General features: G+C 39.5%; 1 protein-coding gene across 1 annotated transcript in view; it reads right to left on the reverse strand.

Moving 5' to 3' along the window:
• Nucleotides 1-23,052, reverse strand: part of LOC150076921 (bile acid-sensitive ion channel-like) — a 37,273-nt gene extending 14,221 nt beyond the window's left edge. The window contains exons 1-8 of the mRNA XM_090385677.1: nucleotides 22,944-23,052; nucleotides 22,473-22,831; nucleotides 15,833-15,950; nucleotides 13,338-13,459; nucleotides 12,750-12,868; nucleotides 10,440-10,612; nucleotides 10,139-10,237; nucleotides 5,318-5,417 (exon numbers count right to left, since the gene is read on the reverse strand). Coding sequence (XP_090241803.1) covers nucleotides 5,318-5,417; nucleotides 10,139-10,237; nucleotides 10,440-10,612; nucleotides 12,750-12,868; nucleotides 13,338-13,459; nucleotides 15,833-15,950; nucleotides 22,473-22,756 — 1,015 coding nt within the window. The 5' untranslated portion in view covers nucleotides 22,757-22,831; nucleotides 22,944-23,052. The remainder of the gene's footprint in view (nucleotides 1-5,317; nucleotides 5,418-10,138; nucleotides 10,238-10,439; nucleotides 10,613-12,749; nucleotides 12,869-13,337; nucleotides 13,460-15,832; nucleotides 15,951-22,472; nucleotides 22,832-22,943) is intronic.
• Between the last annotated feature and the right edge of the window lie 4,864 nt (nucleotides 23,053-27,916).

Genomic DNA, 27,916 nt, shown 5'->3' on the forward strand with positions numbered 1-27,916 from the left:
ATACTGATCCTTGGAGAACCCCACTTCTTACATCAACCCAATCTGAGTATAGCCATTTATCACAACCCTCTGCCTCCTGCCCTGAAGCCATCCTTCTATCCGTCTAAGGATTTTCCCAGTGATTCCAACCTGTTCCAGATTATAAAGCAACCGCTCATGTGGGACTAAGTCAAAGGCTTTGCTGAAATCTAAATAAACAATGTCGAAATTATTCCCTAAATCCAGCTCGTGAGTGACCCTTTCGAAATAGCGAACCAGATTTGTTAAACATGATTTTCCCTTTACAAAACCATGCTGAGTATCCTTGAGAATTTCAGTTCGATCCAAATGATCCTGAATTCCACCCTTGATCATTGCCTCCAAGAATCGGAACAAAAACTGCAGCCGGTTCGATGCACTGCGAAAAAGGTTGTCTATTCTACTCAATTCAGCTCCTTGGGTCCATTTCACCCGACGCGCAATATTCTAACTCCATTGCTCCTGATGTGTGTTTTTGATAGGGATATGACTTTCGTATTGGGTACATATGATGTACACCCAATAGTAAAGATCGCCACGGTTTATACTCCCCCATAAAGGTTTGAAATCACGTTTCATTCATCCTCGTGGGTAGAACAGCTGGTAGATCGCTGTTCTCCCCACAGTGGGTGGAAAAGGAGTTCGAGTCAATGAGAGGAGGAATTTTTATGGGTCTTTTTCACAGCGGGGCTGAGTTAGTCGATCTCAAGCGAGAGAAGCATGTTTTTTTTATCCTGGAAATTCGAGTTTTTCGTCCGGCAAAACAGAAAATCGACCACAGAACACACTCAATTAACAGATAATACAGTATATACGGAATAATACTCGTATAGCCTTAGTCGCTGATGTTCCTAAAATCCTACTATAACGTTTAATTTTTCTTAATTTTAAAGGTTTTTATTAAAATAGGACTATCTTGTTTGCCAATTTTTATTAAAATATTTTCTATTATGTATAAAAATCAAAAAAAACTTACATAATATTAAGAAATTTCTAGAATATTCGAGAACATTCCAGAAAGGTACAGAAGATCCCTGAATGTGGTAGAAGGTGCAGATGCTTCTAGAATATTCTAGAAAGTAAGAGTATTGTTTTATATTATAGAGGATTGTAGATGAGTCTAGAGTGTTTTGTAATAATATAAATTTAGGAGTAAGAGTTAATCTTACTTTTTTTTTCTTTTTTTTTTTTTGGCTAGTGCAGCATAAGCCATAGGCTTTTTCTTGCATCATGCGGCCATTACTAATACTAAAAATACTAATCGAACACGCGTCATTTAAAAGAATGTTTGTTGTGTATCGTGATAAACATAGCAAGAAATAAGGAATTTAGTGTTAAAAAAAGAAGTGCTATTAATAACTGTGTATAAAGAAAGTTATTCTGTGGGTAATGTCAGGAGCGGATTAAGGTCGGTTGAGGGCCCCAATATTTTCTCGGTTTTTTTAAGGGCCCCAATATTTTCTTCTGCGCCCGCCCCGGGCGCAGAAGAAAATATTGGGGCCCTTAAAAAAAAGAGAGAGACAGGGAAAATAAAAATACATGTTAACCATTTTTTTAAATAAATAAAAAATATTATGTACTATTAATGTTTTATTTCCAATAAAATTTGAATATAATATATGTATAATATAATTAATAATAGCATAATAATAATCACAAAGTTTTGAACTAATATGTTCAACTAATTTGTTGGGGTTTTGCGTGGGCCCTTCAGAAGTCGGGGCCCAGGGCGCGCGCCCGGTGCGCCCGCCGTTAAATCCGCCTCTGGGTAGTGTTGACAAAAAACTAGGTGTTTCATTTAAAGGAGTACAAATTACCATTCGACGATTCAAGCGAACTGGAAGTTTAAAGGAAAAACGACGATAAGGACGACTGCACGTAACAAAGGAAGAAGATAAGACCATAACATTGATCTGTAAACACAATCGAATGAAATCCTAGCTGAGTTCAATAGGAATGGAGAAACTCCCGTTTCCTACATCCACTGTGAAACTTCGTCTTAAATAAAGAGGACTTCATGGTCGTGTAGTGGTCCGAAAACTCTTATTAAAACCGGAAAATCGAAAGAAACGGTTGGCTTAGGCTAAGAGCCATCAACATTGGAGAGTTGAAGAGTGGAAAAACGTACTGTGGTTAAATCCAAGTTAGAAATTTTTGTGTGGAAAAACGTACTGTGGTTAAATCCAAGTTAGAAAATTTTTGTGTGGAAAAACGTACTGTGATGAATCCAAATTTGAAATTTTTGGTTCCAAGCGTAGAGCTTAGAACCAAAGTAAGGCGATTAACTGAAGAAAGAATGGCGGCTCATTATTTAGTGCCTACCTTCAAGCACATCTCTATGCTGTGCAGGGACTTTTTAGCAACTGAACAACAGCAGGTAGTATTCAAAATTATGGTGTGGCCATGCCAGTCGCCTGACTTGAACTCAATACAGCCGTTAAGGGATCATTCTAGACCGTCAAGTCTCTGAAGCCTGCTCATCACAAAATTTATAGGAAACCTTGGAGATCTCTTGGAATAATGTTAGTCAAGACACAATTGCCAGAATGCTACGTCTGTGCAAGGCAGTGATAAAATCTCGTGGAGGATATTTTGATGAAAGATCAGTATACACAACTGTATTAATACATAACTGATTAATATTAACATTAATATTAACAATTTCAATATTTTTTTATAAATTTTTAATGCTTAATAAAAAAACTTAAAATATTTTGTAGTGTGTGTGCGTCTTTTTTCCCCCCTCATATTAGGCCTTACATTGTCATACCTAATTTCAAAAAAATAATAATAATAATTAATATATATAAAAAAATAACGAGAACTGCTGTCATACGATGTGATTCAAACTTTTAGGCGGGAGTGTATGCAGTGCTGCTTTGATTTTTGGTTACATCACGGAAAAAATCGCTGACGATAATGCACTTATGCTCTGAGGTGAGAAACAGCGGCAGGGACTGACAAGTGGAGATCAGTGAACGCCCATATATCCCCAAGTGTGTTTCATGAGCGGCAGATCAAGTCAACTTTTCCACATCAAGCAGTTATTTTCAGTATACGAGAGCCCTATGTGGGCGAGCGTTTAGAGCAGAAACACGGGTCATAGAATGGTTTCATAGAAAGAGTAGAAGCACTCATAGAATGGTTTCAACAACATGACTTCGCATTATGCAGTTTGTGCGCATTGTGGTATCGTCACCGTCCTCCCCACACCGGGTGGAAAAGGCCCAGGTTCGAATCCCGTGGATGACGCGAGGAACTTTTATGGACTTTTTCACTCCGTGGTTGGGTCAGTCGTTCTCAGGCGTAAATAGTAAGGTTTTTCCCCCCGGAACCCGGGGTTTTTCGTCCAAGAAAGCAAACAAATCGACCAGAGAATACACGCAATTTACAGACACAATACACATGGGTAGTTGAATTAACATTTCGGCTAATAAATAGTTAAATAGTTTCGCCTTACGCATGTTAAAGGCTTTGTACACCTCTTAAGATGGCCACTCACTCATCGTTTTGTTTGCCTGCTATGTACACATTCCTGCATTGGCCGTAACGAACATGTTATTGAACTTTTTACTGCACCTATCCGCTTGACATGCTAATCATTTATGTTCATATAAGTCACAATAACGTAGTAAGATGCTGAAGACTTGATTTTAATACTGCGATATACACTGAGTGGACAGAAATCATGGGATACCTACCTAGTAACGGGTAGGCCCACCTTTTGCCCGGATAATTGCAGTCACACAGCGAGGCATTAAGAGTTTGCGTTACCGCCCTCCCCACACCAGGTGGAAATGGCCCGGGTTTGAATCACGCCGATGACCCGAGGAACTTAATGAGATTTTTTCACTCCGTGGCTGAGTTAGTCGGTCTCAGGCGTATAGCAAGGTTTTCCTGGGTGGAGGATCCAAAGTTCGAACGGATCTTTCCACAGCATCCTAAAGATGATCCACAGGGTTCATGTCCGATGAACGGGGAGGCCATTCCATGGTGCTAAAACCTGCGGAATGCTCTTTGAACCATGTTATAGTCACCACGCCTTTGTGGGGAGGCGCATTGTCCTGCTGGAAGAGTCTAGTGCCCTGTGGGTGCACGATGACCATGAAGGGATGCAGATGGTTTGCAAGGATGAACACGTAACCTGAACCGTTCAGAGATGCATTTAGACGTACCAGAGGTCCCAACGTATGCCAGTTGAACACACCTCAGACCATTACCGACCATCTACCTGCCTTTGACATGACAGGTAATTAGCTTCGTGCGGTTTTCGGACACACCCTCCCGTCTGCTCGAAATAACTGGAAACGGGACTCATCGGACCATGACACCTGTCTCCAATAATCCAAGGTCCAGTGCCAATGTTACGCCCAGTTGAGGCGTAGGGTTCTGTGTCGTGGTGTTAGCAACGGGACTCTGGTGGGTCGGCGGCTCCCATAACCTATTGTAGAGTGAACCCCTGACCTGTAGCCGTGAAGAGAGTTGTATACAGCAATGTGCCTTCTGCATATAAGAAAGAGTTCTATTGCGGATAATGATCGCCTGATTGTCTTGGTGAACACGTTTCTGGCACCTCCCTCGTTGAAGTCGGCCGTGATTTGTGCCACTGTCGCTCTCCGGTGTTGGCTGAAACAATGCGAGACAGACAGCCACGTTCATCCACCAGCTTTCTCCACCCACAGCACTGTCCACAATGAGATGTTATTCCGGAAATGTCGTATTCCCGATACATTCTTGATACTGTCCAACCGGGAGAGCAATTTCTGTACCACCTCCGCGATAGAGTGACCCATGCGTCTGGCACCTACTATCATCCCGCTTTCAAAGTCGGTTAACTTACGATGCTAATCCATACTGACATCGAATTACCGTTTACGCAAATGCAGTGATGCAGTGTACCTATACACCTGCCAAGCTGTGGGTTCGTCCACTAGCGAGAGGGTTGACAGCGTCGCATTTCCCAGGAACTGGCTATCCCATGAATTCTGTTCTTTCAGTGTACATCTAATGCATTTTATACAAACTTAAGCTGTCGCCAGCTGTCTTAAATATGGTACATATGGATATACTGGTTTTATGCAACAAATGGGAAATTTAAATTCCACAAAGGTACTCATTTTCCTATAAAAGTGAATCAAATATAATATAGACAATTAATCATGATTATTATTAATTAGTTTTAATAAATTATTATTGATAATTTAATTATTTAAAAATGAATGGTTTTAAATTATTGATAGATTACTGTTTATTAATTATTATGAGGGAAAAAACAACAGAATGCGTAATCAATTCTTACTTTGATCACAATAGTGGTCAGTATAATGAAACAGTTCAAAAAACTCAACGCATCCACACGAAGTCTCAAGTATATTTGCAAAGCAATAACCAAGGCAAGACTGTAAAAGACAAATAAGGAACATTACACGAGAAGGTTACAATTAGAGTACTTTCTGTCACACATTATTTTATTTTACAAAATGTACGTTTTGTAAAATAATTACGCGAATTCTTAAATTCTATCTTATTCAGTAAAATGACCGAAGTTGTTTCCCTATTACAGTAAATATTTTTATTTCATCGAATCGAAACAGATGTAGAAAAGTGGATTCTGAAGCCAATGGACTTTAATAAAACAAATTGAAGAGGTGGAAAACAAAAATATTGTATTCAGCAGCAATTAATAGGGCTTCAAGAAGTGGTCTCTTGTCACACTAGAGAAGTTCCTGCCTCCATGGTAGCGGACAGATTGAATAATACACAAATTTCGGGATGGGTGATTTTCCTCGTTGAGAGCTTCTCCTTTGCCTGTTGCACAAGGGGAATTACATTACAGATTCCACATTCGCACAAGATAAAAACTCAGTGAGAATTAGATTCCAAAATTGAATTGGTACTTGTTCTTGCCGATGAAAAGAATTTGACTCTATTAGTCTAATCCCGATGTTCTTCAGCCCAAGATTTTCTATGGCCGCAGAGAACTGCAATTGTATAGTATTCGGCAAGGAACTGGAATGTAGGCAATCCAACTTTTTCACACCCATGTCCTCAAACCACTCTGTTTCGAACCGAGCAGTATGGCGTGGCGCGTTGTCTTGCTGATACAGGTATGGGCCTTCTCCGAAGTATTGCCATAATGTTGGAAGTGCATCATTGTCCAATGTGTCCTGGTATTGCACAGCATTCATGGTTTTGTCGATGACGACTAATGGGCTCAAGCCAAACCATGAAAGGAACCCCATACCACGACACTGCCTCCATCAAACTTCATTGTTGGGAGGATAAAATCAGGAGGAAACTGTTCCCCCGTCATTCGCCACACTTGGGAATGGCCATCAGACTGGTAGAGTGCAAACCTCGACTAGTCTGTCCTGGAAAATAGGACTGTTTTCCATTGCTCTACAGTCCAGGATTCGCACTCCTTACACCATGTTAATGGGCATCTAGCATTTGTTGAGGTGATCAATTCTGTTGAACTGTTGATGTAATTCTGTTGAACATGTCATCTTGCATGCCCACTTTTGCAATTGTCTGTTCGAAGCCTATCTTGCATATTTATAGCAGGTTCTGTAACGTGTTGCATGCATAGGACCTGTTTCCTCATCCATGGAGGGGTGTCTGGATATTAATGACAGGGGCAGTGTATATTTATACACAAGTATAACAAAATCGAAAGTACGTTTGGCAGATAAAAGTAGACTAAATGGTGAGATAGCACAGCTAATCATAATGTTACACATGACATAGCAAAAAAAGTCAAGAATAGTTATCCATGAATTTCTGTAATTAATCACACTTATTTCGTTAAAAAAAATAGTAAAGTGATAAATTACGTGGAGGAAAGCGCTAGGTTTATGGAACTTTCCTCCACGCATCACATACCATATTGATCTCTTCATTTACATATTTTTGCATAGATTGGTTCATATAATCCAACCCTCTGTGGTCCTAATAAAGTGACCGAGTACTCTATGTCAACTAAAATGTTATACTGATTAGAGGTAGGGGATTGATGGAAGAGCAAGACTAATATTAATATTATTACGCGAAATTAAGGTTAGAATATTAGTGAATCTTTTATACTTAAGACTGTGGCAGTATTAATTTTCCTTTTCGTTACACACTCCTAAGCCAAAACATTGTCGGGTAGCCTTTCGACGTGATAACCGACTCCACGAAACTCTGGAAGATGTCCTCAGGTATAGGTATTCTGGACCAGTTGGACAGAAGGACGTCCCGGAATTTGGCAACGGAGTGTAACACTGGCGAATATTCCGTTCCATCACAATTTTGAGAAGTGATTGACGTCGGTGGAATTTAACAGCTGTGGGGGGGACACGAAATGATCGTATATGATTCTCGAACCATTCCTGTACAATGCCAGCCTTGTGATAAAGGGGGTTGTATTGTTGAAAGGGTTTAGTGCAATCTGGATACACGGTCATTATGTAAGGCAAAACTTGGTCCGAAACTATGCCGAGGTATGTGTACATGTGTTGTGTTTTATGCATTGAAACTGTACGCTGAAACATGTTGTTATTGGGCTTTAGGAGCATTAGTGATTACGGCTATGTTGCTCTGTATATACTGTCTGTAAATTGCGTATGTTCTCTGGTCGATTTTCTGTTTGCTGGACGAAAAACCAGAGTTTCCGTGAGCAAAAACCATGCTACTCTCTGCTGAGACTGACTAACTCAGCCACGTTGTGTAAAAGGCCCATAAAAATTCTTCTCGTCATCGATGGGACTCGAATCCAGTCTTTTGCACCCGGTGTGGGGGAGGACGGCGATTCTTCCAAATGTGCTACCCACGAGGACGTGTCTTATGCACTCCGTGTTCAGGAGCACACGTATGTGGACGTAGTGTTATGGGAAACTACCAGAGACGCCTTTCTCCAAACATTATCGCCACATACCCTTCATGTAAAATGGCTAGAAATTAGTAACATCAGATGGGAAAAAGTAGTATGTTTGTGCAGTATGTACGTTGTTTAGTTGTGTTTGGCTCACTTTGCTACCGGGAAGCAGCGATCACCGAGAAAGCTGCTTCTCGGTACCCCTCCACGCCACTAGGAGGTGGGCCGCCTCCGCCACCTATACACGTACTATCCTAAATGAATTATATCCATTTACAATGCTGAGGTAGGATCTGACGGTGAGGGTGTGGTGTCCATAAAATTATTCCCTCTCCTCCAAACCATTATACCACCGCCGCCAGCCTGTTTTCGATGAACTGTGCAGTCTGGTTGTAGCTGTTCACCTGCTTGCCGTCGAATATACACCCGTTTATCGCCATGACGGAGCTGGAACCTTGATTTATCAAACCAGGCGACTCTTTTACAGTCGTCCAATGTCCAGGAACAGTGCAGCCGTGTCACTATAGAACGGAGTGTCGATGAGTCAATCAACATGGACACATGAATAGGTCGCCTACTCCGTAGGTCTATCTACAAGGGCGTCCGCCGGGTGGTGTGCTATTTTACATTTCTGTGCGCTCTGGTTAAAATCAATTGAGGCATCATGTGCTGTTCCTGACAACACATGCCAATTGCTGTTCACCTAGACTGTCAACCAGTGGTGGTCTCTCCATCCCGGCACGTTGGGTGATTGTATGTCTCTCTCTTCGGACCATTCCGCCACACCTTCACTACGACGGCCCTGGAACAGCCTACAATACCTGCAGGCTGAGATGCTGCCCCCCCCGCTTTCATAGCACTGCAAATCATTTCACATTCAAACTCCGTCAGGTTCTTTTCTTTTCCCATTGCACAGGCTTCGTACTGACGAACTGTCAAGAACTATCCATACCGTCACTATATATGCTTCGCCGGTCAGTGACGTTACTCTTAACTGCTGTGGGATGGGTTCACTCCCGGGGATATGGGTTATCATAATATTTTGGCTCATTAGCGTATATACTAATTCACTAATTTTGTAAACACCGATGTGTGGTATTTAATTCCACGATGCACGTCAGTGGAGCATCACAGGTGATGGCAAAGGATAACTTGAGTGCCATTCACTTAATGTTGTGTTTAAAACGAAAAGGAACGTTGTCAAGGGGACAGGCAACCAACATGGAGTTCTAAGTACCCATGCCCAGCATTCTATTAAGAATAAACTCTTGACCTTGTAAACAAATTTCGGAGTGGAAATAAACCATCACTGAAAGAACTTTCCGACCTTCTTCGTATTGACTTGCGGTAACTATTAGTGTAATACCGGGTGGTTAAAAAATAAGATTCCCTATTCAGGAGACCCTAGTGACAAAACGGTTAGAGATAGCAGTGTGAAAATCGGTGGGTATGTCATTTAGGGTATGGAGAAGCGATCTGTGGAAGAAAAAAAATTTAGTTCAAATTTCCGCCAGGGTAGAAATTGGCTGTGTAAACATGAGACGGAACACTTAACTTAGGATTACATTTTAATATCAGAACTTAGGAATCTACAGATATTGTTCTTATGTGCTTTCCTTCACTTGAGATGTCATTCTGGAAACGGAGGACTGCGTGCGACAGTTTCGCGTAGCATCTCATTGGAGATGTTGGCTACATGCTGTTTAATGCTTGCTTTCAAATCGACAAGCGTGTGTATGCCGCCACGGTAAACTCTGTCTTTCAGGTATCCCCATAGCCAGAAATCACAGGGATTGAGATCTGGTGGGATTGGGGGCTGGCTAGAACTGCGGAAAGTCTAGAAATGAAGCGATCATTTCCGAATGTTGAACGGAGCAGTTCCTTCACTTGCCGACCAACGTGGGGAGGGGCACCATCTTGCATGAACACTACGGTCTCCAAGCATTGCCTTTCTTGCAGAGCGGGAATAATGTGATCTCTTAGAAGAGTGCAGTATCGTGCACTAGTTACTGTACACCTTACAGGGCCATGAGGTGTAGACTCTTCAGAGAAAAATGGTCCGATTATAAACCCTGCTGTGAATCCACACCATACTGTAATGTATGGACTTTGTAGTGGTCTTTCATGCATCTTTCACAGCAGATGACGTGAATGATTTAGGGTTACTAAATCATTCACGTCATCAGGGCAACTAGATTGATGTTAAAACTCACAAAGAAAGTATTCTAGAACAAGATTTTTTAGTTTATTTGAAGGCTGTCTTACCTCAGATGATAAGGGCCCTTTTCCTCCACGTTCTCTCCACAGTTTTCTGTAATCCATGCACATTGAGTCATAAGGAGATGGGAGCAGTTTTTGCTGTCTCTGAAAAGTATTTCAATTTTAAATAGTATATATAATGCAGAAACTCTAATAAATTTTCCATGTATCTTCTGGATGCAACTCAGTTGCATTCAGAATGACCTTTTTATCATCTACTTATGCAGCTATCGTGAAAAATAATAGCAAATAATTTTAAATTCGAGTTAATGGCCTTCATGCTGTATCTGTAAGAAATTGTACTTACAACTTTCACTGATAAGGCGTATAATTTTCCAGGATTTATGGTACGGCCATGAATGAAAGGATCAATAATTTCATAAGGAGAATGGACGGCAACCACTGCAGCAACATCTCTGTCTGGACGGAAGTAATCATTGCCGTTAAATTTTACTTCTATGTCGAGTATATTACTTCGAACTGAAAAGAAGCACAAAAGAAAATCAGAATCCCTGATTGGTATCAATAATCCACTGTGAAATTCCAAACGGGTACCAACATTTAGGGTTTATTACAAGGTATGCATCCTCTGTCTGAAAGGACCAGTACTGAGATTTTTATGTTCCTAACAAAAGTCAAACCAGTAATACGGCTGATTCATTTTTAAGCCCTCAGACATGTTTTATAGTTCATGTTTATCAGTAACGGAATGAACAGACACTACATTGGTGCCCGTGCATTATTCACTCTGTATTAATTCCCGAGATTGGTCAAGCAACATGTAAACATTAAATAGGATTACACCACGGAAACGTGGTGTAATCCTATTCATTATGAAGAGCAGAACTTAGAAGTAGCAGCACAAGGAATCTGGTCATGTGGAACAAAGTGTTAACCACAGTTTTTTAAGAAAAGTGTTTCTGTTTATCTTTGCGTGAAAATTCGTCATCCATAGTTGCTTCAATGACCTATAACAGTGCAGTAACAATATAGTTAAAATATAAGTACTTGCTAAAAGTAAATAAGGCATCTGTGGCTAAATAGGATTTATCCAGTTATATAAAAAGAAGCAGCAAAAGAGGTAAGTAAATCTTTAGCCATAATTATGAGAGCATCTTTGGATTGGAGATGTGAAAATGTCTCCCAAATTCATAAAGGGTAGTCAAAAGGAGAAGTGAGCAAAAGCTAATAGACCCATAAGCTTGGCTTCTGTTCCAGGGAAAATAATGGAGTCAGTGACCGGAGAAGTAATGCAGGATGATCTTGAGAGGAATGCAGTTAAACGGCAATCACAGCACGGTTTCGTAAAGGGATGCTCTTGTCTGTGCAATTTGATTGGCTATTACGACATAGTAATAAAGGAAATGGATGCAAAAAATAATCTTGACATTACGTACTTAAATTTCAAAAAAGATTTTTTTTTACTGTTGTACATAAAATACTGCTATACGAATTTGAGCACTGTGAAATTACGGACAAACTACTGCTGGTTGGATGGTTGGTTGGGAGAAGACAGAGAGTGGTTATCAATGGACACTGCTCTTCGTGTTTTTAGTGGAGTCCCTCAAAGTTCAGTGCTGGCCCCATTGTTGTCTTCTATATTTATTAATGATATTAATGTAGTTAATATCAGGCTTAATTTTCAAGTCTGCAGATGATGCAAAGGGTGGTTAATCAGAATAATCGATGTATGCTACTGCGACATGACCTAGACAGGCTGAGAAGTAGCAGTAGTGGTTTAAGATTGATAAATGAAAAGCACTGCATATGGGAAGCAGTACTCCCAGAATAACATCAATTGGGTGTTGCCGCACCCAAGATAGTGGAGAAAGAAAAAGACCTAGGGGTAATTGTCAGTTCGACATGAAGTTTTTTGAACAGCGCAAACAAGCTGCCAGATCAGCTCATAGGTTTTTCTCAATGGTATAAAGGAATTTTGCCAGTAGGGATAAGGAGGTGATTGTCTTGTACAGGGCAATAGTTAGACCTCATCTTGACTACTACACAGAGGTCTGGAAACCTCATTTTAGGAAGGTTGTAAATCTATTTCACTGCAGAGAAGAACAGTAACATTAGACACGGACACAAAAGGTAATCTTATTAACAAAGACTTCAGTGCTACAAATTGCAGCGTTTGGAAACTAGGCACCCTCAAGGAGATCTTATTGAGGTGTTTAAGGCTTGAGTTTAATGGATTGAGTAAGTCAAATGCTAATAGTATCCCAATACTTGTTGGGACGACACATATCGGAAGAGAAATTGAAAAAAAGGCCAGTTGAAGGACTGGCATGTGAAAATTTGTTTTCAGCCAGAGAATGGTTGATTAATGGAACAAACTTCCATTTGGTGTTGTAGAAGTGGGTAGTTTGAATACATTTTAAGAAGAATTAATCAAATTATTAGACGGGATTAACAGACGAGATGGATGGGGTTTATATAACTTATGCTGTATAATCTTGCTTCCTTGCATAATTTGTCACTGTTCTGAAATCGGTCTGCTACTCTTGTTGGATTACTTTATAACAGCGGTATACAACAGTTTTTTTTTAAAATTATTTTCTTCTTATTGTGAACGCACAAAACTATCTTATAAATCAATGCTTGCTACTGGACTTACATTTTGAAGCTTCTACGTAGTTCTTCTTAAGCGTGGAAGAGTTCATCTTGGAGAACTTCGTGTAACAGGTTCTTACTGTGTCAGTATTTACAGTTTTCATAAATGTTCGGAAATAGCCGCTAAAACAGAACAAAGAAAAAAGTGTTTTAGCTTCTGTTTCCACAATGACTGTTCTAATAAATACAAATAAAAATATTCTAGCTTAATTAGATGAAATTATCTGATAGGTTGCCACTATTAATTCTCCCTGACCTAAGCTTTAACTTCGAAACCCTCTAAGCGCAAAGTCATACGGATACAATAATCTTTTATTGAATAAAGTAATCTACTTCTGAACTTAGCATATATGGAGTTAAATTCTACCTCATGTAAACACCAGCAAAGAAGTCTAGACGATATTCCTTTTTATTATTTCTTAATAATGCTTTGTGGATGATTGTGATCGTATCATGTGGGATTACCTTGTGTTGAATGTGAAGAGTTGTCCTTTCACTTCTGAACGTGGACGTCTTGGTCCATAAAGATAAGAAAATGAGGGTTCTTGAAATGAATTAAATAAAATGATAAAATAATAAATAAAATACATACTGCTCCTCGTATTTAATATCCGAGTCAATCTCCATCTCGATTTCATCTGGTGTGTGACCCAGCTCATCCATTTCTCCTGTCATGATATCTGGCTCGTAATTTATGTAGGATGGCAAAGGAAACTGCAATGTAAAGAGAAAAAGTAACACACTGTAAATTAACAATTTAACATATGCAAAAAGTTTACTCAAATATCGGAAATCCGTGTCAAATAAGTGATTACATAACATTCTCTTCGTACAGTGGAATTCTTTCATTGTCCCTAAAGTTTTTCTGATTGAATTTTGTGGTCTAAATTTTTTGTGCTCCGTAATTTTATTGCTTTCAGAATATTCGATGTTTCTAAAGTTGGTTAAAATCATTTTAGCCAACTTTAAAATAAATATGGGTTAGACTTATCCAGACTGCTTCCTTGAACTAGGGCTGTATACTGTTTCTGCAGTTTCATGGTATGCTTTTTTTTCCCTCGATTCCAGTTATGCTTCTAACAAGCGGTTGGAAGACACCAATGTTCTCTGGTCTCTCCCCTGGTCCCATTCCCAATGGCGGATTTATCGTGAAGCTAATGAAACTTAAGCTTCAGGGCCTGCACTTGCACGGGCCCTTTCCAAGATCCTGGGAGGGGCCTTAGCAATGTGTTCACATGGCCATATGTTTTTATAAAATTTGCAAAAGTAAGATATTTTAATCACAATCGGGACTGCTATCTCTTTCCACTGCGACTTCTCTTCCGTCACACTTTTATCTGTGACTGTATTCAACAAAGTGAAACAAGTTCTGGACGATTGTAACCTGCCATCAGTCATATGACAACGCAGCTGTTATGAAAGGTGAATATAAAGAGCTTCAAGCACTCTAAAAATATTAATAAGTACGCAGAATATGTGCCGTGCGCAGCTCATTCTCTTAATGAAGAAGAGTGCGAATCATGAACACATTGGAAAAAGATCAATTTCTTGCTGATTTGACACGAAATACTGACATCAACGAACATAACATGAAACTCATAGTACGTCAATACAACGAGGACATCGGTTACAAACTGGGTGTGTCGTCAATTCATAGAGTATTTAAGGTTAGTCACTGCATAAGAAAACTTGAAATGCCCTGTAATCTTGCAGCTCATATATGAAAGAAACTTAATAGAGGTTTTTCCAAATTTGACAAAAACCTTAAAAATTTACATGACATTACCAATAACAAGTTGCGAAGCTGAGAGAAACTTTTCTAGACTATCAATAATAAAAAACAAATTTCGATCAACCTTGCTAGAGGAAAGACTGAATTATCTTTCTATTCCCTCTATAGAAAATGATATTACAAAATCGTTGTCATATGAAGAGGCGATCAAAGAGTGTGCAGCCAAAAACGTAGGCAAAAAAAGTATTATAGAGGTGTGTGTCAGGCAATTAATAAAAATATTAAGTTATTTTTATGGATTTTGTGTTGTTTGTGGTATCTGTCAGCTTTTTTAAATTTGTAATTTGTTGTGATTTCTCATTCTAAATAAATATTCACTTTCGTACTTAATTTTGTATTCATTTTCTTAAAGAGGGACCCAAAAATTGCATAAGCTTCAGGCTCCACAAAACCTGGATCCGCCCCTGCCCATACCGAATGTTTCGACCTTGAACTGAAGAACTTCTCTAGGAATAACTAAAATCAGTTTTACACAAAAATATTGTGTAAAATTGTTTATGTTTGCTGTTTCTGCGGAAGAGACCCACTTCCCTACTTTTGATGACTCACATTGTGCGCTGCTTACGTATTCTATTTTTTCCCCGACAGTTTTGGCTGTTAAAAAAGGAAATGGAACCAGATTTAGCAAGTGTAGCAGATGGTGCTTGCGTGTATATTTGTCTGTGTGTGTTAAGAGCCAAAGTAATTAAAGCGAAGAGGGGTCAGCATACTGTGTGTGTGTATTGTTTGCTTGATTTGCGGTTTACTGGACGAAACATTTCTTTACAATAAACTTTTTAAATTAGGAAAATTTCTGTTTGCCCCACTAAATGCGAGTTGCTTCCATTTTGGACAGTCCTGGTACTGGAAAATTCATCAACTCGGTCTGTCGACAGAATACAAAAATGACCAGTGTGAGAAAGAGAAATAGCTGACATGGTTGAAAACCAAAGTCTGAATGTATTTAGACTTCAGTTTTCAAAGCCAGATGAAGCAGAAGATTGCTTTGCATTTGATTTAATGGAAATCGTTCCATCTGATACAAGAGTAGAGAATTTACGGATTATCTCTTAGACAATTATACAGAAGAGAATTTTATTATTACTTTTGTGGAGTCCGTGATGGAGTGAGTGATTTCTAGGAGATTACCTCACCAAAAATAAATTTCTGAGGTCTTGCATAGGGCAAGAAGAAGCATTACTTGTTTGAAAGGGGGAAATGGCTGAGAGTTCCTTCTAGAAAGATCATAAAATTAAAAGATCGAGAAATTCTAATTAACACGAGTAGATTACTGTCTGCTTCTGTATTATACTTACCAGAAGCGCTTCGGATTCGTTGACACAGAAGCGGGGAAACTGAGCGCAGAATCGATCCTTATTTTTAATAGGACCACACCTTTCAGGATATTTGTTGCAGAACTTCCTTCTACTTATTCTAAAATAGGAAGGAGAAAATGAAATTGTAATAACTAGATTATTTCTTAATAAGAACTGCTTCTGTGACTAATTGTCATCAGTTTTAAAAATTATATTGCCATCTGTTGCCAAATTGAGCGAGGGTTCTTAAATAAGCAAATTTAAGATAACCGAATTTATTCTCGTAGCAATTTTTGAAATATCATTTGTTTGTCTTCACCAAATCATCAAGGGCGGTTATTTAATACATTGGTTTTATCAATATTTAGATGCCTATCTAATTCTTTTGGCCCCTTAAATACGATGCACTCTAAAAGACTTTAGTACTTATGTTTCCAAAGAGCTGAAATTGGAGTCATGTTTTAAGACAGCAAGGATCATAGAATTGATTGCTTGGTGGTAACGCTGCACGGTCTTTGAAAGTATCCTTTGCAAATGGCAAGTTAGTTTCAGAGGGACACAAGCAAATTATATATATAATATGTCATTATTATATATGTATAGATAACAGAACATATAATGTGTGATGATATATAATCAGGAACTTTATTATAAGTAACTTTATTTTAAATACTACAGCATGTATATAAAACATTACATTTTATTTTATTTTTAAAAATTAAATTTTATTTAACTGCTTGTACAGAAAATACAGAAATCACAGAAATTGTATTTCGATAATTTCTCGTGATGGGTTTTTCAACTCTTTTATGTTTGCTGTTTTCATTCTACAATATTTCGGCAATAGTTGGAATAGTTTTTTTTTCTGTACATAGAATAGGCAATATTTTTTATCTGATGCCAGTTATCTATATTTTATATTTTTTCAGCACCTCAATGCACTTAATAACACTTATTCAAAAAACTTTAAGATTTTAAGGTTAAGATTTTCTATTAAAGTTAAGAAGGTTTTTACCAAAATGGTTTATTTACTTCTTTCTTGAATTTATTCAAACTACCCACTTCCACAACAACAGATAAGAGTTTATTCCAACAATCAATTACCCCTAACTGAAGGCAAAATTTTCGTACATCTATCCTGCAATCATCCATTCTCAATTTGAACTTATGTCCCATCATGTGTGTAGTCTAAGCAAGAGGAAGAATACCATTAGTTTACTCAATCCACTTAAAATCTTAAACACCTTAATCAGATCTCTTCGCAGGTGCCTAGAGATCTCATCTCGACTGAAATTTGTTTATACTCTGGCACGACTACCAGGTCAGAGAAGTTTACAATAAATCATGAATACAATCGTTAATCGTATTTAGCAGTCACGGACTTGATCCACTCAAGCAGCGTGTGCTACTGCACTGTAGCTCCTGCCCACTCAGCTACGGGAGAACTGAAGCATATCGAGAGCACCCTTTGGTTCTCCACACCAATCTCGTTGCCCTTCTCAGAGCTCATGAACTTATTCCAAAATCCGTCCTAAAATGACGCCTCCTGACCTGTATGCACTACTCAATATGTGGCCTAACCATTGCCTTATAGAAAAGGATAACACCGCCTTATCCCAGCTAGCAAAATTCTTGGGAAAAATCCATGAGCTGTCGTGGCAGCATGTTTGCACTGCTTAGATAATTCCATCACTGAACCTTAGCGGACTCTGCTAATAACATTAGTCCACGAAGAGCAGTATCCACTGATAACCACACTCTGTCTTCTCCCACTCAACCATCACATTATTCATAGCAGTAACTGGCCCTTAATGGCACACTACTGCAATTTGTAAGTAGTCTTTTATGTGCAACAGCATAAAAAGCATTTCTGAAATCTAAATACTGTATAAGCTTTCTGAAACCTGAAATTAAATATATGATGTCAAAATTATTTTTTGCTTCCAGTTCCTTTGTATCCAATCAGACTGGAACAAATTCATACCGTGACTTCACTATCACAGCATTCCTGTCTAGATGATCTTGCATTACTTTTTTAACCAGTGACTCCATTATTTTCCCTGAAATTGAAGTTAAGCTAACAGTATGTAATTGTTCACGTTACATTTTGATATCTGTTTGTGAATTGGCGATACATTCGTTCATTTCCTGTCCATAGGGAATTCCTCTGCATCCAAGGATTCTTTAATTAAGTATGACCAAAGGTTTGCTTACTTCCTTTGCTGCCTCCCTTAATATAACTGGATATAGTTGGCATAGTATTTAGGGTTAGGCGCCACCTGTGGTTCCCACATCTGTGCCGTATGTACTCTGTGATGGAATGTAGAACTACTGCATAAGCCAGAAAAAAGTGTAGTGTCTGGTTTATGCAGTATTGTGTTATGTTCTGTTGTTGTGTCTCTGGCTACTTGGCCGCAGGGCTTCTAGTGGAACCCTACGTTGCCCGCCACCACCAGTGGGAGGTGAGCCAGGCTGCTTTCATACTCTGGCTGATCTCCGCCAGGGTCGCCTGAGCTTTCTGGACGGAGACCAAACAAAAAAAAAAGGGGGGGGGGAAGAGTGGGGAAGATAGTAGAAGTGGTGTAGTCAAAGTAGGCAAAAGGAGGAAGATGAGGAAAGAAGAGGTGGGAAGGAAGAAGTAGGAATCACCCTTGGTCTGGGAGCCCACCGAATGCCAGGGAAAGGAAGACAGCTTGCAGAGCAAGGGAGGTCTGCAAAGTTGGGAAGGTGCAACGGGAAGTGTCTGAGTTTGATTTATATCAGTTCAGTGCCGTCATTCCAACGTGGAAGATGTCCATTTAGGTGTTCATTCAGTTCTAATAGTGGCCGGCGATGAGGGAAGAGCAGGTACGAGGAGAAATCATAGCGGTTTCAGGAACCTCTGGTGTGGATATCTATGTTGTGGGATCAGACGTGGAGAGATGATACCAACGCCTTTTGAAGACTGCTGAGGCATACCTGCTAAAAGCTAAAAACGCTTTTGATTTTAACAGGTTGCGTTCCGGGCTGAGTGTGAGTAAATTTATATCCAGTAATAGTTGATTACGTAGGTCCAGGTAGATGTTACACGAGTGCATTACGTGGTGCCAGTCCTCCAGTTCTCCACAAACACAGGCATCGTTTACAAGCCCAAAGTCCTGAAGTCGCTTTTTGAATGACCCATGTCCTGTCAGAAGAAAGGTAGCGTGTAAATTAGGGAAGAACCAGCCAAGTCTTTGTTTGTTGAGGTAGAAGACACTAGGTAGAAATAGTATGGTAGTACTGCCTTTGGTGGAATCATCCCAACGAATTTGCCAAACGGAAACAAGTTCCTGCCAAGTACGCCGGAGTTCTTGCTTCGGATCTGCATCGAAAATAATTTTTATCCCCAGGAATTCAGTTTCTTTGTTCTTTCTGATGGCAAGCGCTGTGAAGGCCGCTTGGAGGTCAAGGGGGATACAGTCTGTTAATACTTGTAGTGCTGCTGTTGAGGTCGTTCTACAAGCCCGAGTCATTTTTAATAACATCAACCGTTGTATCTGTCACTCTAATTTTTTCACAGTGCTTATGTAAAATTAAACTAACTCAACATTGTATTGGCCATGAGAACTTAACTCATTGTCTTAGATTTTATACAATTTTTAATTGAGAGTATAACTCCACCCCCCTGCTGATTTTTCTGTCCTTTCTGAACACATTGTATTCCTCATATTCTTATCTGTTTATTTCAGCAAAGTTTTGCTTTCACTATTTCACCACAACCGACTGGCTAGAAGGGAATATTATGAATAATTTTTATTTTCCATTTTTGAAAATAATAATTATTATTACTCAATTAGTAATCATTCGATTGTACTTCATCACTACCTGCAACTTGAAGAAGTACACAGCAAAATTCTTAACAATTGCTTTTAAGATAAAAGGGGTGGGTGGGTGCGTAGATCAAAAAGGAAAAAAATAAATAAATAAACAGGATAGTGGCTTTATCTTAATACTCGTACAATAGTAGCTTCCAATTAAGCCCAAACTGCTGTTTCTGGCGTTAATAGCTGACCTAATTTCTGAACAGCGGCCCTCTTCCTCCTTCCGCTTGATTATCAGTCACGTGACTGCTAGTTATACACATTTTTATTCAGTAATTGCCAGTTTAAATTCCAGTTCTAAATTACATGATAACTAGCTTTTCTAAGAGTGTCCTTATCTTAGTTAAATTATATCGAGCGATCAAGGCTGTGTAGCTGCTGCAGAAGATTTAATTACCGCATATTTAAGCGTAAGACCTTGGAAGCACTGCAACATCGTCTAAGTTTCTAAGGTCGAATTATGTTGTTGTTGTTGTTGTTGTATTGTAGGAGTTTGGGCTTTAGGAGCATTAGCGACTAAGAAATGTGGGATGACGGCGATCGAAACCGAACCTGTGTAATAGTCGAGAGTTGTTCAAATTTTTTAATTCCTCTGGCTCTACGTTGCCAATGCCTTAGTCTATTAAACTTCAAATTAAATCGAATTAACTTAAGTAAAATTGAGGGCTTAAATCAAAACTTTGCCAACTTAGCCGGTAACGGGTCGGGATTGAATGGTTTTTCTACCGAATGGTGTTTCATGCCTAAAACAGGAAAACCGACCACAGAATATATTCAAGGCTTTCACATACACACTGCTTTGTACCTCATAACCTCAGTTGCATCAACACAAAAAAAATCAAAATCAACCCCTAAAACTTATACATACTTGTATACGAGGTGTGGCAATAAAGTTCCGGGACTGGCTGTTGTGGTCATACTCGATTAGTTTGAAAAGAAACGGAAGTTATATGTTGTAGTTCAAATTTCTGCCAACAGATGATGGTACAGAGATTGTACAGTAAGCTGACATGTTGCAAGTAATGACCAGTTTCATTAACGTTCTTTGTCACGATTTTGCAATGCAGCAGCGAACGAATATCAAATTTTGCTTTAAACTGGAAAAATCTGCAACAGAAACGTACGAAATGTTTAGATGTTTATGCTAACGAAACGCTAACTCGTATCAACGTGTTTGAATGGTGTAAGCGGTTGAAAGACGAACGAGAGGATGTTCGCGAAAACCCAAGAAGTGAGCGTCTGTCAATCTCTCGAAATGAGGACAGTACGTAATTTGACTCTGAATTTATTGCATGTGATAATTTTACGATGAATTTTCATAAAAAATTATATTTGGCTCTTTTTAGCTATATGTTAATGGTGGGACAGTTTGTTCTGGACCTTTGACCTTTTGCATCCACCTTGCAAAAGTTAGGGAAATTATGGTAAGAGAACGTCTTTTGACGTTCAAAATGATGGCCGATGAGTTTTATACGAATAAGGAGACGATTCGTCAAATTTTGCATGAATATTTAGCGAAAAGGAAGGTCTATGCAACATTTGTGCCGCACAACCTCATGGATGAGCGAAAGCAACGAACAGTGTCACCATGACGACTTCATCCAGACTTGTCAAAACAATCCTAATTTACACGGCTGAATTGTTACTGAAGATGAGCATGGGTGTTTCAGTACGAACCAGAGACGAATCGTTAGAGCATGAGTGGACTTCAAAATCATCACCCAGACAAAAAGTTTCGTTTACAGAAGTCCATGATCAAGACGATGCTGATCATGTTTTTCTACAAACAGGATACAGATTTACAAGTACTTTGTACCTGAAGGGGGAAACAGAGAGAGAGTCAATGCTGCGTTCTACGTACAGGTGCTTCAAAGACTATTGAAGCGCATTTCTTGGGTGAGGGCGCAATTTCGAGAGAAAGGCAGTTGGTTCTCATTTCAAGACAATTCTTGTCTACCCATTCCGCACTTGTTGTGAAGACAATCTGACAAAACATGGCATTGTACAGATTAACCATCCGCCTTGCTTTTCCCATCTAGCACCAGCGGACTTCTTCCTCTTTCGCAAGGTAAAAACTGTCTTGAAAGGAAAGAGATTTCAGGATGTTGAGGACATAAAGAAAAACATAACTGCCGAACTGAACATCATCTCTTTGGACGTTTTTGCTGATTCTTTTCAGAAACTTTTATAACGGTATGATAAGGGCATTCAGTGAGGTGGTGATCACATTGAATAAAAATGAAACCATTTTTGAGCTCCTCCACTTTGTGTTCTTTTAATTGCGCTAGTCCGCAAACTTTATTGCCACATCTCATAGGTATAATACTAGACGAACGAGATGACATCCAGTCCTATATGCACTTGCATACTGTGATTAAAATACTTAAAACAGTTGATAATAAAAAAAATGCGCTTAAGAAAAACAGTTTATAATTCTTTTTTCATTCTATTGTCGTTTCATTCTAATTGTTCATATTTCTCTAAATAATTGCTCGTTTCTCAAGCGGAGAGCGCTTTACAGTTTGGAAAGAAAGGAATAGTTAAAACAATTGAAGAACAAAGTTCTATCGATTGACAAAATTTTGTTTAAATTCTTGTGAAAAATATAAAAGATTTCATAATTAAATGCACCTTGTATTTATCCTCTTGAGTATTCGAGCACAATTAACAAAACAAGACAAATAGCAAATTTTGAACTATAACTGAAATTTATAGATTCGAAAATATATTCAATTATTCGAACTATTCAATGGGCTTAAAAATGCTCCTTACCTCTCACGAAATTTATAAACACTTACCCATTAACATTGCAATACGTTACAGCTGGTACCTCAACATGTCTTGGATAAACCAGATCAATGTCGGCCATCGAAGGATATTTGAAATAGATGCTGAAAAAGCTGACGGATTGATAGATGAATCCTGTTAGACACGCCATCAATACTATCACTTTTACGACTCTTCTAGCTTTGCTCTGTGTGTTCACTATTTCAGGGACACCTGTCAGCATGGATTGTGTCAGAAGAGTTTTGGCATATTCCGTGGTCGTGGTTGTGGAATCCATTTCTGGACTTGGATTCATCGGGAATCTTCTACAGCAGATTAAAACAGAATTTATCAAGTAGGCATAGATCCATTCGTCCGTTTCCCGATCATTCTAAACAGATAAATACTTTTATTTCTTTGGCTGATAGTCATCCCGAACAAACGAAGAATCTAATTGCAACACTGACCTCTGACTTTTAAAGGACTTTTCCGTACGCACTTACCTGCACACAGGACAATTTCTCCTTTCGAAAGATGACCAAGATGCCTCCTCGATAATAGGAGTAATTTGAGACACTTCCTGACGGTTGAACACTGACAACTCCCTCTGCGATGATGGGATTAGGCGGAAGTTTTATAGCTTTCCTCGTTGCTCTGTCACGCAAGCAGCATCATTTATTTATGGAACTCAAGGCGTCGCTATTGGAATGACGTATTTCGCGTCGAGATCTGCTCCCTTCCCTTACGTCACGAATATCATTTCTTAATTTTTAATTTTTTTGCAACTAAACTTTTTTTCCCCCGCAGGATATGAACGTGTACCACATCGTGGGTGTAGTCACATTACAAAAGACCTTAGAGGTCATTCAGGTACTCGTATATCTGGTTTGGAATGCTTTATGGTTAGTGGTTGTTCTCTAAATTACTGTTTCCCGTCTCTTCCCCCCCAAAACACTATTATTCCTAAATTTTATTTGTGGATATTGTTGATTATGTATGGAATTAGCCTAGTGAATATTTATATTCTGGTTAGATTCCATCGTGTTTCAGGGGCAATATAATCTACAAGGACGATGCTGTGATCATTTATTATTATTATTATTATTAATATCAATTTATTTCCGAAGAAATGTCCCTTTACAGCTATGCAGCTAGAGGACATGAGTTATATACAGAGATAAAACATAAAATACAGACAAATGCATTGTATACAGAGCCAATACAAAAACATAAAGTTACAACAAATACAAAAACATAAAGTTACAACAAATACAAAAACATAAAGTTACAACAAATAAAAGTGCATACGGATACATCGGAGCGTGGATAGTGCGGCATCACAGAGAGTCCACCTAGAGCATGACTAAGGCATACATGTCTGCAAGAATGGAAGATCTGTAGGTTCTGTCCTTGCAAAATTTCTCAGCGTCTATGGCTAATCTATTAAATATCTGGAAGGAGTTATGTGGAAACATGTTGTCCAGGGAGGACATGCCACGCAGCTTCGATCTGCATGGGGAGGTTTTGGACTGGCATCTTCTCCTGTCGGACGGTCTGGCGATGATATCCCATATATGAGGTGAGCTCAGTTTTCCGGATAGAAGCTGAGAGAGGGTATGAAGGTTCCTAGAGATGATGTGATACCTCCAAGGAAGCGTATTAAGATTGGTGACCAGAACAGATTTTGAGATTGTAGGTGTTAGCCCGGCAACCCTATTTAGCCATTTAAAGATCCAGAATTCCAGGGAGAGGAACCTGGCTTGGTATGATGAGGGTGCTGAGGACCATATAGTCGTGGCATATAAAGGAATTGGGAAAATGCAACGAAGAATGTATTTGATGATAAGGTCCGGGTTATGGAAGTTGGAGATCTCTTGTTTTACTGCCCATAAAGCCGAATATGTTTTCGTTCCAGTGGCATTAAAGTGAGGCAAGAAGGTGAGCCCTCTGGAGCAGAGAATGTGGTGATTATAGTTTTGATTTCTGATCCATAGGGTCCTGGACTGAAGGAGTTTCCTAAGGAGAACTAGGATGTTGCCAGAGATTTTGAAGTAGTTGCACAGTATGGTACATAATGCATGGGTAGACAGATTGTCAAAGGCCGCCTTAATGTCGAGGAACACAATATCCACTTGCTCTTTGTTGCTTAAGGTATTTTCAATTCTGAACAGTGTGTCCAAGAGGTTGGTGATAGTGGATCGTCCAGGTAGTACACTATGGAGGTATGGAGGTTTGTGGCCGAACATGTCATGGGTAAGAGCAGGAAGTATGGCTTTTTCCAAGATTTGGAGGAAAGTGCATCCTACGGAAATTGGTCTGTTGTCATTAGGCGATTTTGGGTTAGACTTTTTTGGAACGGGAGAAACATAATATGTGTTCCAGATAGCAGGGTAAACTCCTGTTACGAGGACGGAATTGAATGCATGAAGCAAGAGGTCAATGATATATACACTGCATAGTTTAATCATGAAAACAGGGAATCCATCCGGGCCAGTGGTAAACTTGTTGGGAAGACTGTTAATGACCTCAGTAAGGTGTTCCTTTGTGATGGCTATTTTATTCAGTGATGTCTGGTTAGCTGGTGGATTAACCCGAATAAAGGGGTTTGGGGTAGGTAGGAGCTTAGTTTCGAGCGAGTTAGCCCACGCGAGGAAGATGTCAGTGGTCATGGGGGACTGTTGGTTCTTGTTGGTGAAGATTCTTTTCCCAAGTTTCATTCTGTGTGAAATCCAGTCGTTCTGCGCCTTCCTCCGAATGCATAGGAAGCGTGCCCGATGTTTTTTATAGAGCTGGTAGTCGGCTAGATCCCGTGTTCTTTCCCATGCCATTTCCTGTATAGTTTCTGTTTCATGATAAAGGCGAGTTTTGCTTCTCTGGTAAACCAGTTCTTGGTCCTGGGAGACAGGTGTACAGATTTGGAGGCCCCTTCATGGGCGATGTCTTTTAATAAGTTAGCTAAATTGGTAAGCGTTTGATCAGGATGGCTAGCAGCAATTTTTTTCCAGTCTGTAGCTTTTAGTCTTTGTAGGATGATTTGAGGTTGCTTATATTTTAATGAGAAGATCCTGAGTTGGGATTCTTTATGGTCATGTTGTTCAAGTTGTCGGGGAGAGCATAGGCTTTCACTATCAAAGGAAATTGGGAGGTGATCTGATGCAAACTTAAAAATCGGCGTTGTGAGAGTGAGATGGTCAAGGTTATGGAATAAGAGGTCGAGGTTTTTATGTCGTCTTGTAGGTTGCGTATGGGTTAATTCTAAGGACTAGAGATGAGATGGAGCGTACGACGTCCTTCATAGCAGCTTCGTGTTTTGGGGAGGGCATGTTGAAATCTCCTAAAACAAAGGTGAGCATGTGAGGCTTGAGGTAGGTTATAATCCAGGTAGTTAGCTCATCCCTTGTGTCGGGATTATGGTCAGGAGGTAAATATACAGCTACAACTTGAGTTCTCACTGCTTTGACTTTAAAAATTGCAGAAATGGCTTCAAATGCAGGGGAGTCGCTGAGTTGTGCACACACAAGGTGATGGATGTCTTTGTAAATGACGGAGACGCCACCTCCACATCTGTGGTCCCTGCCGTTGCAAACATTTCTGTAATGGTGGGGAGTGGCCAAGTGGGTGAGTTGTCTTCCATGGTTAAGCCAAGTTTCCTGGATACAGATGAAATCATATTCGTCGAGCAGGAGGAGAGATTGCAGAGGGGCAATTTGTTAGCAATACTGCGCACATTTTGCGAGAAGACCTTGATTGTGGGGCATGGATGGAGGTTTTTTGGAACAGATGATTGCTATTGTAGAGGACGAGTAAGCAGGGATTGCTGAGAGGATGGCCTTTTTTCGTCAGAGAAAGGTCTGATAAGTATGCCTGGAGGCCAGAAGTCGGGATCCAGAACTTTTTCGTAGGCAGAGGGTGAACACCTTACTAGAAATGAGGCGTAGCCAGTTTGCCTAGTTTTAAGCTGTTTTACTTCGATGGGAACATTGTGTTTCACAAGAAACATTCTCTTTATGGAATCGGGGCTCGTTGAGGGTCCAAACCTGGAGACAAAAATCTTGGTTCTGGGCAAGGCGACAGAGATGTCATATTTCTCTGCGAGCGTCTGTTTACTGGGGTGAGTCTTTGATAATCGCTTGTTTGCTAATGTTGTTGGAATTCTTTGGTTGCCTTCTAGTGGGGGGGAAATGGGGTGGGGCTCTTGCTTCTCGATATACATCTCTGGTCAGTGATTCTCGGTTCAATAGTTTGGTCATGTCTGTCGCTGTGTAGTACAATATCATCATTTCTTTCGTGAAACAGAGTCAACTTATTAGTGTGGTTCACTACGTAGATGGCTTTGGTTACTTCCTGTGGACGTTTGTCGCTTGGTTTTCTTTTCTTCTTCTGATCTCGATTCTCAAGTGATTTCAGGAACTTGCAGTAATCTGATTTGATTAGAAGAGTTTCAAGGGCGCTTTCATTTTCTTTAGCCACCCTAAAGGGATTCTTATTGTGCATCTTTTCGTTTTGTGTAAGCAGTTCGCCAGACTCCAGGGGTGTTGTTTGCGTGGCTGCATTATGCAGCGGTCATTAGTGCAGAGACACCGTTCAGCACTTATTTCCTGAAGGGTGCGAGCGATTGTCCCGAGGGCTTCGCACAATTTCGTAGATGCTTCCTCGATTGCTATTGTTTTTCTTTTCCAATCAGCCTCCTGCATCTTCAAAATCTGTCCCGCGAATTCTTTTTCTTTCTTTGCTACATGAGTTTTTAGCAGTGTTATTTCTTTCCGTATCGTCATTAAGCTGGGTAGTTTGGGTGTGGCTGACATTCTGCTGTTCGCAGTCGGTGCTGCTTTAATTAGTAGGTTATTATAAGAAATTATTAGCGTAGTTTAGTATAAATTGTATTTCTTGAATATATTTTAAGTTGTCTTCAAGATTTTAAGTCCGTGTCTCACGATGGTCATTTTTTATGTTATATCTGATTAATAATTAGACTTATATTTGCTTTTCTGTGTTCATAACGGGAAATCTTTTTTATTTTTATGACTTTATCGGAATTATTGTTTTATTTATTATTTTATCGGAATTTGATTAGAGCAAATTGATTCTTCCTCATGTTTGTACAAGGAAAAATTATAAGGCGCACATAAACTCTGCAAACTAGTTTTGTGGAAAAAAACAAGCCGCCTTTACCACCCTCGCGGGTAACACCGTGGTTATAATCACCGTCCTCCCTGAATTCGAATCTCGTCAATGAAGCGAGGAATTTTATGGGCTTTTTTCACAACCTGGCTGAATTAGTCAATCTCAGGAGAATTTTTGTTTTGTTTCTCCTTGAAATTCGAAGTTTTTGTACAGTAAATGGCAAACTGACTCGAGGTATAACCAAAGAATACAATATGCGGACGCCACATAGCCTTAGTTTCTTTGGTGCTTAACGCACTCCTGACACCACCTTTATTGCTGTCATTCTTGTGCTCTGAGTATCGAAGGTGAT

Source organism: Mastigoproctus giganteus, chromosome 12 (genome assembly GCF_048544385.1).
Source record: "Mastigoproctus giganteus isolate SK-2022 chromosome 12, ASM4854438v1, whole genome shotgun sequence".
Classification (NCBI taxonomy): Eukaryota; Metazoa; Arthropoda; class Arachnida; order Uropygi; family Thelyphonidae; genus Mastigoproctus; species Mastigoproctus giganteus.